The sequence below is a fragment of the Canis lupus genome, chromosome 33 (genome assembly GCF_003254725.2).
Source record: "Canis lupus dingo isolate Sandy chromosome 33, ASM325472v2, whole genome shotgun sequence".
Classification (NCBI taxonomy): Eukaryota; Metazoa; Chordata; class Mammalia; order Carnivora; family Canidae; genus Canis; species Canis lupus.
Genome location: NC_064275.1, coordinates 13,648,899 through 13,666,329, shown reverse-complemented (window position 1 = coordinate 13,666,329; position 17,431 = coordinate 13,648,899). Strand labels below are relative to the sequence as shown.

The 17,431-nt window shown below is 34.3% G+C and overlaps 1 protein-coding gene and 1 long non-coding RNA gene across 2 annotated transcripts in view; one reads left to right on the top strand and one right to left on the bottom strand.

Annotated features, from left to right (window-relative positions):
- LOC112678913 (uncharacterized) overlaps window positions 1–17,431 on the bottom strand; it is a 164,731-nt gene that overhangs the window by 43,220 nt on the left and 104,080 nt on the right. Inside the window, exons 5-6 of the long non-coding RNA XR_007407906.1 lie at window positions 9,985–10,038; window positions 92–172 (exon numbers count right to left, since the gene is read on the bottom strand). This is a non-coding gene — a long non-coding RNA (uncharacterized LOC112678913). The remainder of the gene's footprint in view (window positions 1–91; window positions 173–9,984; window positions 10,039–17,431) is intronic.
- The window catches only part of IFT57 (intraflagellar transport 57), a 53,426-nt gene that overhangs the window by 1,847 nt on the left and 34,148 nt on the right, over window positions 1–17,431 (top strand). Inside the window, exons 2-5 of the mRNA XM_025478334.3 lie at window positions 1,100–1,262; window positions 2,055–2,173; window positions 4,414–4,504; window positions 8,806–8,874. Coding sequence (XP_025334119.1) covers window positions 1,100–1,262; window positions 2,055–2,173; window positions 4,414–4,504; window positions 8,806–8,874 — 442 coding nt within the window. The remainder of the gene's footprint in view (window positions 1–1,099; window positions 1,263–2,054; window positions 2,174–4,413; window positions 4,505–8,805; window positions 8,875–17,431) is intronic.

Genomic DNA, 17,431 nt, shown 5'->3' with positions numbered 1-17,431 from the left:
AAGTTTGAGAAACACTGTCCTAGTCTGGAGGATTTATCAATATCCAGTCCTCTGTCCTGGAGTTATCATCAATCTGTAAGAAAAATCTCACCTTGAAAGTGTTGTGAACGTACACCTGGAAGGACCTCCTGACCTTTTTCTTCTCAGCTGTCATCAGAACATTTGCATGTACCTGCAGGAAAAAGTTTGGGAAGCATGAAAGAGCAGACTGATGATTCTAAGGAAAAACAGTTGTAATAGCCACAAATACAATTAAAGCTGCACATAAAATTAGTAACTGCGAAGACAAACTAAGAACTTTGATCAAACTGACTTGAATGTTGTGAGCAAGTTTATTCTTAACCTATTTAAGTATAAATCATATTGATCTTCATAGGACTGTTTTTAGTAAGCTAGAGTATTTAGCAAAAGTCAGCAAATGTTTGTTAGACTGTGGATGTGATACTCCATGGTTCTTAATCCTGCCACCTTAAAACCATCTAGGAAGTTTTTGAAACATACTTGTACTGGGGCTTTATTCCCAGAAGTTCTGATATAATTCATAAGGGAAGAAGCAAGGTTTGGTCTGGTAGCAATAGTTCGATGAGCTCCTCAGGTGCTTCAAATATGCAGCTAAGATGAGGACAACTGTTTAACATACCTGATAGGTTGGGAACAGTATGTAAAGATACCAGTGACATTGTAAAAACTGTAAAAATGCATAGCGAATAATCATTAAAGTCTTTTTTTAACTCTGAAATTCTCTTAATTCCCAATTACCATTTTCAAGAGATACTCTCTTATTCATTATTCCTGACATGTAAATGATTTTGGCAAAAGTTGTACATGATCAGTTTTTTAACATGCCCTGAATTTACTGGGTCTAAGATATTTGATCTAATGTTTTGTGTATAGTAGTAGTTGCCCTAGTCCTATTGGTTAAAAACTTTAATATGAGTATTGTGGATTACTGGAAACTTCAGAGTGATTTATAAATGTCTTTTGATTTTAAAGCCGTTAAAAAATAGTTCTTTAGCAATTTTGGGCTTAGTCTCTTTAGTTACCATAAAGTTGTTTGCAATACTTCATATTTCATCCTCCCTGCCTTGTTTTGAAACAGACATTATTTTGCACTGCCTACCAACCCTGGTGAACAGTTCTACATGTTTTGCACTCTTGCTGCTTGGTTGATTAACAAAGCAGGACGCCCTTTTGAGCAACATCAAGAATATGATGACCCCAATGCAACTATATCTAACATATTGTCTGAGCTTCGATTATTTGTAAGTGTAAATAACTCTTTTTTCAGAATGTTATCAAGTTATAAATTTTAATACTGATAATTCAATGTAGATGTAACCCTTTTAGATGAATTTTCTATGAATATGCCTATACACACCCATACATACATATATAAAATTATGTCTGGATTTTTTTCAGATAAAACCTCAGAATGGTTGATATTACAATATTGATGCTACTTCTAAAAATGTTCAGTGTATTCTTTATAGCCCAAAGTAATAATATTTTTCTTAATCTTGTTATGTCTCAGAGGTAAATTTATGGATACTTAGTTCTCCTTCTAAAAAATGATAGTAGGAAGCTGAAACACTGTATTTTGAAAGGGAGCTTTGATTTAATAGACCATGATAGCAGTTGTACTTTTCATTTCTGACTTTTCCTGGGGGACAGGCAGTAAGAATTTTTGGCACACATGTTATTAATTTTTGACAACTGATTCACCCTGTCTTTCCTATGGTTGCTTAATGATGGGATACCAAGCTAGTAGGTTTACTGTTTTTTCACCCTACCAGGATCAATTACTTGTTCTGTCATGAGGTTATTGCCTTTCAATTTGACACCTTTGACAATAAAACATCTTCATTTTCCTTTAGTTTTTTATGTATCAATGGATTGAAAGATGGATTTCTGAGAAGCAACATAATTACAGTTATTCTAAATCATATCTGAAAAGTAGAGAAGTGATACATTTATTCAGCAGTACTTTGCTTAAAATATTTTGACATTTGGAATATAAATAACAAATAATACCCTGTTTATCTTTTGTATTTCAGGGCAGAACTGCAGATTTTCCTCCTTCAAAATTAAAGTCAGGTTATGGAGAACACGTATGCTATGTTCTTGACTGTCTAGCAGAAGAAGCATTAAAATATATTGGTTTCACTTGGAAAAGGTAAAAATTACCCAATCTGGCAATAGTAATTTTATGTGGATAGCTTTTTCCTCTGTGGGTTCAGAGCTATTTAATTGAACTGACAAAAAGTATTTCCTCTTGACTATTCTAAGCTGAAAATGCATAGAAATGTCTGCATAGACAAAATTGGAATATCTAGTATATTCACACCAGTTCTGATTTTATCATGTCCCTTCCCAGTTCAAATATATAAATTATTAAAGGTTTAACTGTAACTGAATATCTTCATCAATGTAGGAAATTTTTTCAGGGTCTCTTTATTTATACACACAAGGATAGTATATTCGTGGGGGTAACTGATAGCTGTAGATTTAAGGAAAAAATGGAAATTAATATAGTACTTTAAGTGGAATTTTCTCTTTTGCTTATAGATACTGGCAAAAATAATAGCCACCTGAAAAAGCCATGTGACACTCTCTTAGACATTGTTCATTGCTTCTTTCTCTATCCTGATAGTGATTTGTTTATGCTTCTAATATTGTATTTATCCCTTGGTATTAAAGACATTTGTTTACAGGTGTGGATTTCTTGCCAGAAACTATGAACTCTTCATATGTACTGTATGGCAGTTAGCATAGCACTTTGTATATCATAGATACTCAATAAATGTCGATCTTGTGGGTAAGAGAATAAAATATTCAGAAACTATCAATTTATATAAGGTATAGTTAGGAAATACATAAATTTGGTTCTTTGAAGATTGGAATTATTGACAGGTTAGAGATTGTGAAAATCATTATTCAGGTAAGACATGAGCAAGCAGTGCTTTGGGATGAGAAAAAATTTCTTTGGAAAGGTGTATATATTGTTCCCTGTTAATATTTTAATGTATATTTAATTATATTCTCATGTAAATAATCTATTCCCTTATTAATAAGTACTTAAAAAATGTACTTGACTTAGGTCATCATCAACTTGAACCATATGAAATTACTGATATTAACCTATCACTGAACTAAAAAATGTCAGTTTCATATGCTTCAACCTAAATATTACCAGTTAGTGCAATATAAGGAATAAACTACATGATTCACATTACTTCTTTATTAGACTCCAAGAAAAGTTATGAGATGTGCTACCCCATTTGGGATTTTTTAAATATCATTAAATTTATTGCACAATGTGTTCTAAATTCACCTGAAGTGATTGGTATCTCAACCACTATTCAATTTTGTACCTCCTTTGTTTCTAGGCATATTTAATTCTTGACCATGTATTGTGATTTGGATAATTTATAAGGATTGTGAATACATGGGGAGAAAAGGGGGGAAAATATTAAAAGTAGGCATCAGATAATATGTCAGCTACATAACATGTAAATTACATAGAAATTACATATTTATAGATGATTATTTTACATATTAAATATGTCAAAGCAAATCCTAGAAGAACACTGCTTTTGAGATATTATCTAATTCTAATTAATAAAATAGAAAATTTATTCCTTAAGAAGATTGATTTGGTTCTCAGTACTTTCTTTCCTTAATATTAAATGTTGATTTTTGTATTTTGTTAATCTCTCTGAGGTATGGATTTTTCAATAGGTTTCTAGAAATAAACTTAAATACTTTCAGGTATTTTTAATATGGAAAATATATGTCATTAATCTTGCTGGGGAAATGGTCATTCAATACTTAGGACCATTGAGTAGCTTTTGGAAGCTAGAAAGCTGGGACCCTTCTTATTTTATCAAAATAAATTTCAGATCTGTCAAAAATGTAAATGTAAAAAATGAAACCATAGGCATACTAAAAGGTGAAAGAAGGGTGGGACGTGTCATATGAGGGAAAAGCCTTGTATATGATGTTAAAGCTACTAGGATCCATGCAAGAAAAGGTTGCCAAGTGTGTGTAATAAGAATTGTAACAGTCCTTAATAGCCAAAATTGTAAGTGATAAACTAGGAAAATTGTTTCTAACACAAGTTAGGCAAAGCATTAAACTTCTTAAGATACAAAATAACCAATTAAAACATGAAAAAGTATTCACCCACTCTCTGAAGGAAATGCAATTAAAACAAGAGATTTTTCACTTATATGGTTGGCAAAGATTAATGTTTGTTTACAATATTGGTAGACATGTAATAGTGATTATGGAAGGGGGCTAAGAAAGGACAAGATCCAGTGTAGAGGAAATTCTTGATATTCACATTATGCCCTTTTATCTTGTTAAAATGTTTTGTTTTTAACTCTCATCTCATACTAAGCCTTATTATTTTAGACCAACATACCCAGTGGAAGAATTAGAAGAAGAAACTGTCCCAGAAGATGATGCAGAATTAACATTAAATAAAGTGGATGAAGAATTTGTGGTATGTGTATTGCTGAACATTTTGTTTCTTTCTACCTTTGAATTCGTTTCCCTTCTCTTAATTCCCCCAGACTTCTATTTTTAGTAATATATTTCATTTCATTGTTTCTAGAGTAAAAAAGCTTTTAAATAGAGCACCACACATCAGTTGTTTAGACCTTTGGTTAAGTTAATGCTCATGTTTTCTAATGATTGAGGTCTGAATTATAGCAGAGGTTCTTAAACTGTAGACAGGAAATTGTGGACTACTGGTTATATGAGTAAATATTTTATTAGCACCATTCATGATTTGAAATGGGCCATAAATAATAAAGAACTTGAAAAAGAATAATAAGATTTAGGATTAATATATTCTACTTCGTAAGAACACTATTCATTTCTCAGGAACTCCTGTATGCTTCTAAAATTAGGGTAAATGCTACCCTTTAGGAATTTTTAAAAATAGTTATAAATACCAACATTATTTAAATTTTTTGGCAGCATCTGGGCCTTTACAATTCTTAACATTCTATTCATATTGTGAAAGTAAATGATCAAGTGTGTATAACAGATTAAACTAATAGAGAAAAAGAACACTTTCTCAGATCCAGAGATGGAATGACCCTGGTGTTTTAGGAAGTATACCTATGATCTGGAACTGAAATAGCAGGAAAAAGACCCTTTTTTGAAGTGTATTTTATTGTCATAGACCAATTACATTTTCCAAGTGAATTTTTAAATCAATAGATAATAAGTATATTATGTATTTCATCTTAATTTATTAAGCTATTATATGCTTAAAAATCACTGCATTGTTTTATAGCAAATGCTAAAACTAACCATTAAATAAATTAGACTATATTCAAATAGTAGAATATTATATAGCCATTAAAATTGTTTACAAAGAAATGTTAGTGACATAGGGATGATAACTTATGCTGTACACATAAACCCAAGTATATAAAATATACAAAAAAGGAAAAATAATAATGTTAACATTAGTTATATATGGGTAGAAAGATCATGGATGATTATTTCCTTTTTTATGCTGCTTTGTATTGTCAAAGTTTTTTTAACATGTATCAGTAGTGTAAATATTTTAAACCATAAATAGAAAAAAGAAGACTGTTATTTATAGAAGGAAAAACACCATTGTAAAACTAATCAACTTAAAAAATACCTTTTAAAAATGTACATTTTAAAAGTTAAGGTAAATATATATTCATTCATTCTGCATGCATTTTATTGAGCACCTGTTGGGCAAGACCCTGGTGGAACTACATGTACAAAAGCTCTGAAGCAGGAAAGAGCTTAGCTTGATCCAGGAACTGAGAGAAGACCATTGGGGCCAGATTTCCTCAGTGAGGCGGGTATGTGCATGTGTGTGGTTTAGGATTGATAGGAAAGATAGACCAGGTCCAGATCATTTTGGCCATTTTAAGGAGTTTTGACTTATCTTTGTGTAATAGATCTTTCCATTCAGGCTCAGGAAATGCTAAGTTCTCATATATTCCCATTTGTTCATCTCATTTATTTTACTCAGGTATTTTCCTCATCTTCTCTCTTTAGTAACTATTTATTAGTTAACGGTTTATAGACAGACACCTGGCCCTAGTGCATCAACATTTAGCTTCAGAGACATAACTCAAAACTGTCAGTCAGGAAAAAAAAAGTACAAAAACCTACTAGTCAGACTATAATTTTGCACTTTTTTTAATATCTCCACGTTATTGTGCAGTGTCTGGTGCAAAGTGGGCGTTCATTAACTATTTGACTACACAATCAGCTGTCAGCAAATTGTTATATAACTTTTAGAAATATAGCTAGTTTTTTCTGAGAACCTTTTAAAGTCCAAAGCAACATCATTAGGTGTGTAAATTAGAGAAACAAACTAGAAAGTAGCCTCTTTTCACATTTCTTCCCAACTGTAAGGTAAAGACCTCCTGAAGGACTTACTCAAAGGTTGCTTCTGAGGCTGCTGGTTCCCTTATGTCAAGTCTCTTGAATTTTTTCCTTTTCTTTCTTACTGTCATTTTAAGGAGCCCTCCCATTACCTCTCCCATTCCTTTTAGTAAGGAGATGAGTGCCAAAAAGTGTTTGGGTAGTGGGATGTTACATTATTTTGTTGCCAGAGATTGCAGGTTGGCTCAACGGTGGAAAAGATAATTTCTGACAAAGTTCTGCTATAATCGTCTAGAAACTAGAATCCTTCAGTTTTAAACTTGTCAAATCAAGATAGGACACATTGATAACTTAAAAAAAATTTATTGGTCACAAAACAATATTTTCACCTGCTCTATATAATCATATACTTATTAATTGGCACAGAATTAAGAGGGTACATAGTACATATTAGACAAAGAAATGGTAGGAAATTGTTGAGTGTCTTCTGAATTACTGAAATCAGAATCCTTTTAGTTTATTTTAAAACTTTTTTCTAAGTCTGTTTATATTTGGATTCCTTTTGAATGCTCTCTTACTAATACGTAGTAAGTTAAATCCTTTTTTTTTTTTGACTGCCTACTATTAAAGCTTTTTACCTATTAGCATTTAATCCAGTACTAATTCAACAAGTATTTATTGATTCCCTATGTAAACAGTACTGATTAGGTTATTGTAAAAGCATAATAAACTTGTCTCTTCTCCCATGGGCATTGTCATTGGCATTTAAATCATTTACTCTGGTTGTTAAGTAGGTCATTGTCAGTGCAAACACAGAATAAACTGAGCTTCATCTCAAAGGTGTGTATCTGCATTTATGGTTAAGATTTAAAATGTAAACAGTTACATCAATTTTGTCTATATGTCTGTGCTCCACTGCCCATCTTCCCTAAAAAGTAAATGTAAAAAAATGTAAACATAAAAAAAGTAAATGTCACTTGAGTATATTTATGCTCTGCATTTATATTGCTTCATATTTTATATATATAAAAAAATCTTTCCAATTTCCCAAAGATTAACATAGTTCTCATAGCTTACTTAGTGGGCCCACCCTGAGTATCAGAGTAGTTCTGGGAGGGACCCTTAGAATCTGCACCCTAACAAGCTCCCAGGTGATGCTGACGCTGACTGTCTTAGAACCACATTTTGGGAACCACTGTCTTACATCTTCTGAGTCCTTGAAGATAAAGATTATTTTTGAACTCTCTCACTGCAGCTTTGTAGAACTGGATATGTGGAAGTGTCCACTAAATAACACACACTTACTATGTTGTTTTGTTTTTTTCCTTTGAGGCCTACAGTCCATTCACTGTCTTAGCATGTGGTTAAACCTCTTGTTCAGTTTTTTACCCACTTTGTCACTTGTCACCATGAAGACATTTGAAGAGAAAGGGGAGATATTTTTTGTTCTACATGCTTTAAAACCTGCTCAGACTCCATTTTTTGCTGTATTTTGGGAAAGGGATTGCCTCTCAAAGGGTCACTTTTGACCCTACCCCCCACTCCAATTGGTTCAGAGATCAGGACCAGCTTGGAATCTACCTGAAGTATGTTTTAAGATAGTTAATATCTGAGATACAAGGTTAGTATCTAAAATATATATTCCATATCTTTAAATAGATTTAATATTTTAATATCTTTGCTTTTTTTAAAGATTTATTTATCCATGAGAGACAGAGAGAGAGAGAGAGAGGGAGAGAGGCAGAGACACAGGCAGAGGGAGAAGCAGGCTCCATGCAGGGAGCCCGACGTGGGACTCGATCCCCGGTCTCCAGGATCACGCCCTGGGCTAAAGGCAGCACTAAACCGCTGAGCCACCCGGGCTGCCCTTAATATCTTTAAATAGTTTTAGGGGCCATGGGCCAAGCAGTACTAATGACTAACCTTATTAATTTATTAAACTTGAGCATATAAAAGACGAGATGTCAAAAATATGCATTAATGGGATTGGTCCCTGGAGCAGGTGAAAATATTCTGTCAACCTCATTGTTGTCCATTTTCATTGTTTTCTCAAAATTGCCATTAACTCCTTCCATTATCTCTCCTATTTCAGATTTGCCACTGTGCACTGTTTCTTTTGTCTTCTTCTGTTTATTTAGCCCTAGTTTTATAGCAATAGTTCTTCCATCTTTTTTTTTTTCTTTTTTTCAGTGACTATAAAAAGGCCCTATTTTAAAAGGTATCATCAAAACCTCAAAAAAACAGATGAGCTGCTAATAACATTATGCCCTACTTTATGCACACCACTGGGCTTTTAAATACTCTTTCCTGCATTAGTCTTTGTATCGAGCTTAGTATATTATGTATGTAAAAACTATAAATACATTTTTAAAATAATAACTTTTTATAATTATTAACTTTTAAAATCCTTATTTTTCTAAGGAAGAGGAGACAGACAATGAAGAAAACTTTATTGATCTCAACGTTTTAAAGGCCCAGACATATCGCTTGGTAAGTAACATGGGATACGCATAGGACAAACAAGCAATCAGTACACTGGTGCCACTGGGAATTGAAACAAATAGAAACCATTGTTTGCCATAGTTTTGTGCATCATGTGAAAAGTAGCTCTTAAAAATTGTTTCCTATATATAAAATGTTATAATTACAGCAAATATTAAAATCCAGAGGGCCAAGTGGGTCAGCCTCCTGTCTGTACCATGGAAAATCAACACAGTGCTCCTCATGTAAACCGAAAATAACTTGTCATTTTTTATTATAGAAAGACATTATTTGATTTCAAGTTATTTTCCATTATAATTGGGTAGTATTGAATGGTCTTGATTATAGGAAAATACTTCAATGGTAATTCTTTGAAATAAATTAGACTCTTTTAAGACTGATACATGGATAAGTAGTCAGACATTGCTTTAAGTCAGTGTTTGCTCTGTTATAATTAGGAAATAAATCTACTCTATAAATGAGAACCAACTCAGTGAGATATTTCAAAAGTACATAAGGGATTTTTATGTTTTCCTGTATGTATATTTCAATAAAGTGATAACTATTGCTTGCTCAAAAAGGTATATATATGGAATATAATATTCTCATTTGCCCTTAATTTGATTTTTCTTGTGAAAATTCTTTTTTCTTTTATTTTAAGATTTTATTTATTTATTCATGAGACACATAGAGAGAGAGAGAGAGAGAGAGAGAGAGAGAGAGAGAGAGAGACAGGCAGAGGGAGAAGCAGGCTCCATGCAGGGAGCCCGACATGGGACTCGATCCCAGATCCAGATCTCCAGGATCACGCCCCAGGCCGAAGGCGGCGCTAAACTGCTGAGCCACCCGGGCTGCCCTTTCTTGTGAAAATTCTATAAACAAATTTAGATATAGTTTTAGGCACATATCATGAAGACTTGGTTGGCCATCCCATCCCATCCCAGGATGATCTCCTCTTTTATCATTTACTGCATTAGAATTGTTAGTCAGCATTATTTGTTATTGTTAATGATATGTTTGTTGTTTCCTGCTCAACTTGAGTGCAATAAAATATAATGAGTATTATTGTAGCTAAGCTGCTTGAATGTGTGAGTTGACTTTAATACATTTAATACTTACTGGATGTCTGATCTTGCACAGGTTTCCAAAATTCTTGTGCCTTATCTTCTTCATCTGTAAAATGAGGATAGAAATGTTAAATTTTTAAAGATTAAAGGAGTTACTCCATATAAAGTATTTATAATGATATCTGACACATAGAAAGTGCTCAGTAAGTGTTGGCAAAAACCAAAACCACACCTTCTTCCCACATTCCCCTTCTCAATTCTGATTTGTATAAGTTCTTTGATTATAGGAGATAATTATCATTTTTTTATATTCTCCATAGTGTAACACAGAAGATGCCAAATAAATGAATTCATTCATTCATTCTTAAAAGATTGAATGTATTCTTATTGCTCAATTGAAATTGAGATCATCTGATACAGTTTATCAGGATAATGTGTTGACATTTTAATCCAAACTCCATTTGTAGCAGTGCGTTTGCAAATCGCTTTGTAGTTTTCAAAGTACAGTTGGCCCTTAACAATATGGGTTTGAACTGCACAGGTGCACTTACACGTGGATTTTTTTCTGATAAATACAGCACAATACTGTAAATATATTTTCTTATGATTTTTTCAATAACATTTTCTTTTGTCTTTATTGTAAGAATACGGTATATATCGCATGCAAAATATGTATTAATTAATCAGTAAGGCTTCCAGTCAACAGTAGGCTATTAGAAGTTAAGTTTTTGGGAGGTGCCTGGGTGGCTCAGTTAGTGGAGCATTCCACTGTTGATTATTGGCTCAGGACATGATCTCAGGGTCGTGAGATCAAGTCCCACTTTGGCTCGTGCTCAGTGAGGAGTCTTCTTGAGTCTCTCTCTCTCTCTCTCTCTCCTTCTCCCTCTGACCCTCCTCCCCTACTTGCACATGCACACTCTCTCTTCAAGGAAATTTTTTTGTAATTTAAAAAAATAAAGAAGTTTTAAGGGAGTCAAAAGTTATACCCAGGTTTTCGGTTTTGTGGGGGTCAGCACCCCTAACACTTGCATTGCTCAAGGGTCATTTGTACTTTGAAACACATTCTTTATGGACCTTGTGAAGTATTTGGGTAGATGTTATCTCCCTTTTACAGATACAAAAACTTAAATTTGTAACCTTGGGACAGTACACTCTTTAAAAACTAATAAAATTATAGTAGCTGAATTTGAATTATGTGTTCTCTAAACTCTTAAGTCTATTGCTTTTTTTGCTTTCCCTTATATAAGAGTTCAGCAGGATAGGTATGGTTTGAATCCTGTGTTAAGGAAGGCCACTGTGGTACTCTATGTTCCTGTATGTGTTGAAGATATCGGCAAAGTTCTCCTGCAGTATAAGAGAAGAAAACAAAATGAAAAAAAAAAAAAAAAAGAAAACAAAATGAATGTACAGTTGTTCTTAGAACAAAACTGTCAATATATGTTATTTATTCTTTCATTGATGGTATAAATAGAGACCTCTAAAGGCCACCTGGGATTCCCTCTGCACAATGGTTTGAGAATTGGGAAGGATTTAAAGTAATTTAATTTGCCTCTACCACTACTCTAAGTTCCTATTGGTTCTGATTTCAATTTTTCACCTTAATTGATCTATATAAGTTTTCCCCTACCTGTGTGCCTTTATAAATTATCTAGGTATTATATCCTTTGGACAAAGATTATATAACATAAACCCCTTTGAGCTAAGCCTATATATTGTTGCATTTTCACAAGAGGAAGAAGTCTGAACACCAGGTGTTTGTGGATGGTCAGCCATGAAGTACTAATGAGGCAGAAAACCCTTTCATATTTTAAAAAATCTGGCAAGCTTATGATGTTGCCCACTAAAGCCATCTGCCTGAGACAGCTGTATCTGACTCTAGCTTATGATGGCTTAGGCTGCTCTATCCCCAAGACAAAACTGCTATATAGGTTAGTAATAGAGATTTAAGATTTTATGTTTTATGCAGCAGGTGGACTCACAATGCAGAGGAAATATTATTTTAGCAAAGTTTCATGCAATGAGTTTTTCACTAGAACAAAAATGATATGTACTATCTAGAAAATTGATATACTATATGTAGATGTGACTGTGCTACCCCAGCCATTTATGGATTACAGCAGTCCCTCTCTACTTGTGGTTTTAAAACAAGAGATGCTTCTCCAATCATTCTTTATTCTCTCACTGGGCTTTATTTTTCCTTACATACCCTGGCAATGTATTAATTTCTATCTATTATCCAACTCAATCACTAGAATGCATTCTCTTCTAGAGTGGGAGCTTTCTTCAATATTTTTTCACCTGTGCCTGGTCTGTAGAAAGTGCTAAGTATTGAATAATATTGAATGAATACATGCATGAATGAATACTATTTTATATTTTTAATTTTATAAGCAAGGTATAGTTTAATCTTCATAGAGAAAAGGATGGCTCAACAATTATGTCCTCTTCTATGTACCGAGTAGGATAATGCAAGGAAGAGTCTACTTATATTCCTTTCTTTGATTAAATAAAGTGATGTCTAGATCCTAAAAAGTGGGCTTGCTCTTAAGTATCATGATAATGCAAGAAGATGAGCATACACAGCATTTTCTTGAGATTTGTGGTAAATGGAGTGAGAGAGAATATAAATGGAAAAGATGTGCTGCAGAGTATGTTCTCTGGAAGTGGACATGGACACCAGAGTTTGGGTGCAGGATGTTCATTGTAAAAGGAAGGGGCTAAAAAACTGGGCCAAGGGAGAAGTGTAGCTGTGACTCAGCCCTGACAAAGCTTGGAGCAACCTCCTGAAGAGCTCTGAAGCAAGTGTTGCCGGCTTGGCTCAGTCACTGGAGGCAGGCTGCCCTGGGAAGGTCATACTGCCAGGTTGGGGTGACCCTCTGTAGGTAAGACAGCCTGAGGTAGCCACAGCAGGAAGCTATCTGCTGGCCACATTGCCTGCAGGTAGGCAGCACATCTTTCCTTGGAAGGAGACCCGGTGGTCCATCTTCCTGATGACCACAACCTATATGAATCCTGTAACTGCTAATCTGAAGAATTCATAAGGAGATACCATGTGCCTCTGGACTAAAGTTTGAAGTGTCTGCCTACTAGGGCCATGACATGGCAGTAGTGTTTCATGAACACTGAAAATGGTGTTCTAAGAAAATGGTTGAATGCTTCTGGGAAGAAATCAGTTTATTTTGGAAGCAGTTGTTTTTCAGAACATGTATTACATACTCTGAAACTGTTTAAAAGTATGTTTTCTTGCCATTAGTTTTCTTGCCATTGTATGATGCCCTTTATAATTCTCTTACCACAATTACAGTTTTGCCAAATATAATATTGTCAAGAAAATAACCTTTGCAATTAGTGGGGGATTGTTTTATCTTCTGAATTTTTATTTGTAGGTTAGTTATTTGAATTTTGATAGAGCTTTTCTTAGAAGGAAAAAAAATAATGGAGGCTAGCCCACACAATTCCACATTCTCTCTGTCCCTCTGATTCCTGAATATTCTTGAAATCCAAAATTTAGCCAGAGACTCCTTGAGAGTGGTCATGAGGGAAGACACTGGTGCTGTATTAAAGCTCTCACAATTGGGCAGAGCTCCTAATGGAGGGGTACAGTAGAATTTCAGAGATGTGAGAGGTGGGAGCAGGAAAGGAGGGCTCTGGTGGTGAGGTGTTAGGGGCAGGGGTTGAGACCATTTCTAGTTTTATCTCGAGAATGTTAATTGGAAACTGCCTGCATGGTTGTGGCAGCTATACACTGTAATTACAAGTGGTCTTTGTAGCTCCCCTCCATTCTGAAGCTCAGTAGAATCATAGCAGCACTGTTGTGGCAGCATAACGCAGATGTGTCCTTCTCCTCCCCCAGTGGAAAAAAGATGGGAGGGAAGCTGTGCGCTCTGAGTTCTATTTTTAAATGTCCATCACTTCATTTCAAAACATTTTTTTCAAACATGCCATAGATACCATTCTTCCTTGAGATGCTAAATTTGAGGTTTTAGAAACCAAATTCTGAGTTAGACAGCATAAAACCAACTATCTCAAAAGGTTTAAACACAATTGGTTTTTAATTACTTAGCAAAAAATTCATTGTACCAAGAATGAGAGAATTTTTAGCTTAAAAAGCAAAAGCTGTAAGGAAGCAAAAATCTGAGCTTAGAATAAAAATGTCATCTCAGTTTTAGAGTGTCATTGTAGCAAGTCTGCAAGATTGTTTTCAAAAAAGGGAAGAAGATGGATCTACTTTGGTTAATATTTTAAATGCTTTAAATTTTCATTTTACTTTTGATTTACATTTCACTTCTTGACAAAATGTCCTTTCTGGGTAACATAGGGGGGAATAGTACTGTTCTGCAATATAACTTGCCCCCTAAGTCACCATTGGTTTTGATTCCTGCATGAGGAAAATGTTTTTTCCTCTCCTTTCCTAAAACATTTGAGTGTTTGTCCTCCTGTGTTGTAACTGAGAAGTCTGTGGTTGGTATTTCACAGGAGAAACACAGTATCACATGTCTGAGCCTGATGGAACACATTATGACTGAGTAAATGCTTTTATTTCTCTGGTAACTAACCTGTACCACCTCATCAGTTTTACATCTGGAGGTGAATAGAAAATGTAGGTTAGAGAAAAAAAGCCGTACTTTGCCCTGCTCAGAAGAACCTCAAATGGCAGTTCTTGCTGGGTGTAAAAGGGAGTTTTGCTTGATCTTTAGCATAGCTTTTGAATCCACACTTGGAATAGGGAAGATCCTTATTTCCATCCTGGTTTTTTATTGTGAACCTAAAAAGTAGGAAGTAAGGACTTCTCAAGGTCCTTTCCAGATCTGAGTCCATATCTCCAGCATCGACATCATGGTGGAAAATAATCCTTGGATCAAATTGTGACTGCATGTCACTAGACACTTAGCCTTAGTAAATTAACCTGTGACTCTGCTTTATCTGTACAGTGGTGACACAATTCTTCCCTGGGTTGTTTTGAGGTTAATATAACCTAACTTGTGGACAGCATGTAGCTTGATGCATTTCTTATTTCATATAATTTTTCACCTTTCCTAGAGTTTGGAACTAAGAGATTGGAATGTTATCAACATTCTTATGTACTGTAGGAAAGTAGGAAAAGCCCCAATCTTTCAATATAAGTAAGTTTCTAGATTGCTGTATTTTTGAGTAAGAAGCTTAGATAGGATATAAGTTATCAAGAATCTTACATTTTTATGTAAATCAGGAAGGCTTGGTGATGTTACATCTTTATTTTTATAATATGTCACATGGATTCCTATTGAAGGCCCACTAAACTAAATCTGCTATCACATAAGGTCTCCCCTATAGAGATGACTAAGGAGAATTTGATGAAAAGTAATATATATTTTTTAAGATTCATTTGAGAGCTGTCATTTTATAAGTGGATAGATTATATTTCCGGAATCAATGCCAATAGCAGATATTTATTATGTAATTTAGTATGTTATATGGGTACCCAGAATGTGTGTTTCTCTCTGTCCTGTATAAACCTATATTCTTTAAATCCACCCAACCCCACCCATCCACTCTAGCTGTGTTCGTACTCTGAATATTTGTCTAATGATTCATTTTAATCTAGACATCTAGTTGGTCACTAAGACCCGCAAATGATGCTTTTGAAATATCTCTTATTTGTATCCCTTCAGCTATCTTTCAAGGTTACTTCCTCTTCATCTCCTGTCTGGATTATGTAAAATAATGGCGTGAATGGTCTTTGATCCTCATCCTTCAATCCCACCCTCACTCTTTTGCACAATGTTTTTCACCATAAGCTTTTATCGTACTTACCAAAATGACTTTTATAAGGTCATTCTGAGCTCAGTAACTTTTGATGGCTTTTCACTGACTACAGGCCAATTTATGTAGATTATAAAACAATGTTTTGGTCGGATGTCCAGACTCTTAGCAATTTGACAACTGTCCATATAGCCAACCCTATTTTATTCTGCTGGAATAACTTTATTTTAGATAAATGGATCCTCTCATAGGTTTTCAAACACCTTATGAGCAGATCTCTCATCTTTGTCTCCTACCTGAAATGCCTTCTCATCATCTCTCTACCTTACTCTTAAGCCTTCAAAGTTGAGCTCAAATTCTGCCTTTTTAGTGACAGCTTTCCAACTATGCCAGCCTCATTCAATTCTATGACCCACAAATCTATAATCCATAACTCTTCATAAAACATAATTAGAATGTTCTTTCAGGAGGATTTTTATCATTTTATTAACTGTACCTGATATAGAATAGTACCTGGCATACAGTAGGTGCTAAATAAAGATTTCTAAAAGTCATTTGACCTTGCTTGTAACTCTTCTGATTTCCCTTCTGGCTGAGAGGACAAAATTCATATTCCTCAGCTTAGCTTCTGAGGTCTTTCATAAAGTAGTTAACTCTTTTTTAGCTCCCCAGCATTCGCCTTTCTAAGCCCCTAGTCGCTCTTAATATGATCTTCACAAGCCATGTGCCTTTCTATTTCAGTATCTTAGCTTATGGTGCTTTCCTGACTATAAACACTTGGCTTGTCTCTTTTCTGCCTATTTGCATTCCATACATCCTTATAAGGTTAAACTTGGATCTCACCATCTCCATTAAAACACACTTCTGTCCCTCATTCAAATTCCTAAAGTATACACCCATACCAGCTATGATGATTAACTTCTGGAAGTTAATCAAACTTATTATTTTTACCTGCTTTTATTAAAAATACCTTATTCTTTTTAAAAGTGAAATATATTCCTTGTTTTTTTTTTAATGAAGGCACAAAGGTACAAAAAAAATTTGAAAACACCCTAAATCTCAGCACTATACTGTAAACACTAGATCACTTTATGCATAATTTACCAGCATAATTTAGATGCTAAGGTTTGGTGAATCTGGATGAAGGGTATATGGGAATTCTTTGTACTATTTGTGTAATTCTTTTGTAAGTCTGAAATTATACTGACACAGAAATAGATTGATGAAGTAGTACAGAATTCATAAAATAGCCCAAATATATAGTGATATTAATAATATAGGAAGTAATGCAAATAGGTGGGGAAAACAGGACTGTTCAGTTAAAGGATGATGGAATAACAGGCTGTCCAATAGGCAACAAAAGATGGGCTCTTCCCTCATATCATACACCCAAATAAACTCCTCGTGGATCAACAAATTAGAAAATGATGAGGTTCAAAAACAAAAACATGAGTGATAAGCGTTATACTCACGGGTTGAAATTGGCATGATAAAGCCTGGGAAGAAAACTAAAAATCACAAAAGAAAAGCACTGATAAATCTGAATGCATAAAAATTAAAGCCTATATATATCAAAGGTTGGAATGGGGAACACTATAAAGTTAAAAAGATGGGTAATAAACTGGGGGGAACATAGTTGTAACCTATATGACAAAGGATTGATAGGCACTTGGTAAAGTATCTAAAAGCTTGTTTCTAGAGGAACATTCCTTGGGCCTTGTGACTCTACTAATGATGTGACATAGGGAAAATTAGCT